The 2,302-nt window shown below is 51.7% G+C and overlaps 1 protein-coding gene across 1 annotated transcript; it reads left to right on the top strand.

Moving 5' to 3' along the window:
• Window positions 1-210: 210 nt before the first annotated feature.
• On the top strand, window positions 211-1,669 carry LOC131269834 (polynucleotide 5'-hydroxyl-kinase NOL9-like). The gene is made up of 2 exons (XM_058272362.1): window positions 211-700; window positions 747-1,669. The coding sequence occupies exons 1-2, from the start codon at window positions 211-213 to the stop codon at window positions 1,667-1,669; spliced, it is 1,413 nt and encodes a 470-aa protein (XP_058128345.1).
• Window positions 1,670-2,302: the final 633 nt, after the last annotated feature.

Raw genomic sequence — 2,302 nt, 5'->3', positions numbered from 1 at the left:
CCGAACAACGACGATGTGGAGTGGGCCAAAAAATCAGCCAACACTGATCCATCGTCGGACACGGACATATCGCCATTAGTTCCGATTTACGACGTGCACGGCGAATTCATAGACAGCCCGGAGAAACTGCCAAAGGAAACTCCTGAACAGCAGGAGGCTATGGAATCTCCTGAACAGCAGGAGGCTATGGAATCTCCTGAATAGGAGGTCATGGAAACTCCAGAACAGGAGGCTATGGAAACTCCTGAACAGGAGGCTAAGGAAACGGTTCCGATCGAAGCGGACGTGAAAACCAACGGCAAGCAGAAGGAGAATGAGGATGACTCGTCATCATACACCGACGAGGAAGTTGAGAGAGAGGTGGGAGAGGATGTGAAGGATTGTGCAGACCCGGATGTGGATGAGCCAGAGCATACTAAATTTTATCGCTTCTACAATGCCATTGACAAGCGGATGACGCTCGCGGTTTTGAAGAATCACATTTACTTCTACGGATACTTGGCCGTGCAGGCACTGTTCGGTCAGGTAGAAATAATGGGCTACCGGTTGGAAACGGCCGAGGCAAGAACGGTCACTGCCGCGCGTGGCTACAATGCGGTCAGTCTCATTACATTGCCATCGCCGGAATCGTTAAATAAGGCCGCGTTCAAGAATGTCCTGCAGAAGTTAAGACCCCATTTCATCGATATCGACATGGACGGCAACATTCGATCCATCGGAATCGGTGCTCGTGTTGCTGCAAGCAGAGCCGGACGGAAGCACCTCGCTGCCTGTGATCTGTAACTACCTCGACGATTTCAATCTATTCCCGACCCCGATCTCGCTCGGCGTCCAATCGCCCTTCAGCCAAACGCAGCAGCTCTTGGAGGTGGAATTGCTGCCTCCCGACGTTACAAAGGTTCGCTCCGTTCCGCTCTTCCAGAAGAATTCGATCTGGGACAAGGTGCAGCTTCGCAAGTCCAGCCGATTGATGGTGATCGGAGGCAAAGATGCCGGCAAATCGACCCTCTGTCAGTTCCTAACCAACCGGCACATCCGAGAGTTCGGACGTATCGTGTTGCTCGACCTGGACATCGGGCAGCCGTTTGTTCACCTGCCGGAAACGCTCAATGTGAGTGTGCTGACGGATCCGATCCTTGGGGTGGGATACTTTGCAAAAGCTGAACCGCCTTCGCAATGCCTACTGTTCGGAAGCGTCAACGTTGTATCCTCCCCAGTGTTGTACATTAAAAATGTGCAACAATTGGTAGAGCACTGCGAGGCAAATGCCGAACTGAAGGACGTACCGTGGATCGTCAACACGATGGGATACACTACCGGATTCGGCGAAGAACTGATGGCGGCCCTCATCCATCTGGTGCAGCCCACGGAGCTGATACAGCTTCGAATTCCGCGCTCGGTGAAAGTGTCCAATAACTACGAACACGTGCATACGGACAAAGACGTTCAGGCTTACAAGTTAAACATTTTGTTCGACGAAATTGCTGCGCATCTGCGAAAGGGGTATCAGTTGCAGTACCGGTTTCGTAAAATCAGTGTTAAGTATGAGCGGCCTGCAGCTCCATTGACTAGCGTCAAACGTCGAACGCTGTCCGTCATGACCAAGGTGATTTTAATTTTGAACGATGAAACGGAATGGTTTACCGACGTTAAACCTGTCTGGTTCTAGACTTTTTTACCTTGAGATTCCTGGTGGTGCCTGGTACTAATATACATTCCTTTTTTCCAGTGCGTCTCTTGACGACATACAGGTCCTAGTAATGCGAGACGAGTGCATGGCGCCCGCGAAAGGAATTTTACCAAATACCCTCAACGCCATGATGGTATACCTCTGCGAACCGATGGTCAATGGTCAGCAGTATATTTGCCTCGGCGTAGGTGAGTTTCATTTGCCAGTGTTAAAGACTATCGTCTTTAACAGGCTCTACGTAAACCGAGAATAGAAATTATCCAGCTTTTCTTCAATTCGGCCGCCGAATGTTTCACTTCCGTGGCTTTCCTTGCGTCGGCCATTTCGATATCCAGCATCGCCAAATCCTGGATCATTCTCCTTCTTCTTTCCTCTATACCAGACAGGCTCGTCTCGCGTTCCGCTCTAGCATCGGCGGTCTCGTCTCTTGTCGTGGGAGTGCTAAACGTAGACCGTACGGTGTTTCGCTGCGGGGGCCCCGAACTCGCAGGAATCGCGTCACGCACCGTGACGCTCCCGGCGTTGCCCTCTTGTAGCGGTGTTGACGGCACGGTCGCATTTGATGGGCCCGGACTGGACGAAGCATCTTGGACGCCATCGCGTCCTGTCGTT

Source organism: Anopheles coustani (genome assembly GCF_943734705.1).
Source record: "Anopheles coustani chromosome X unlocalized genomic scaffold, idAnoCousDA_361_x.2 X_unloc_1, whole genome shotgun sequence".
NCBI classification, from domain to species: domain Eukaryota; kingdom Metazoa; phylum Arthropoda; class Insecta; order Diptera; family Culicidae; genus Anopheles; species Anopheles coustani.
Note: the sequence above shows the minus strand (reverse complement) of the source record. Positions and strands in the feature narration are given on the sequence as shown.

Coding starts and splice junctions, on each gene's coding strand:
- LOC131269834 (XM_058272362.1), top strand. CDS start 211: ATGGAAACTCCAGAACAGGAGGCTATGGAAACTCCTGAACAGGAGGCT. Junction 701..746: donor CATCGATATCGACATGGACG/GCAACATTCGAT, acceptor TGCTGCAAGCAG/AGCCGGACGGAAGCACCTCG.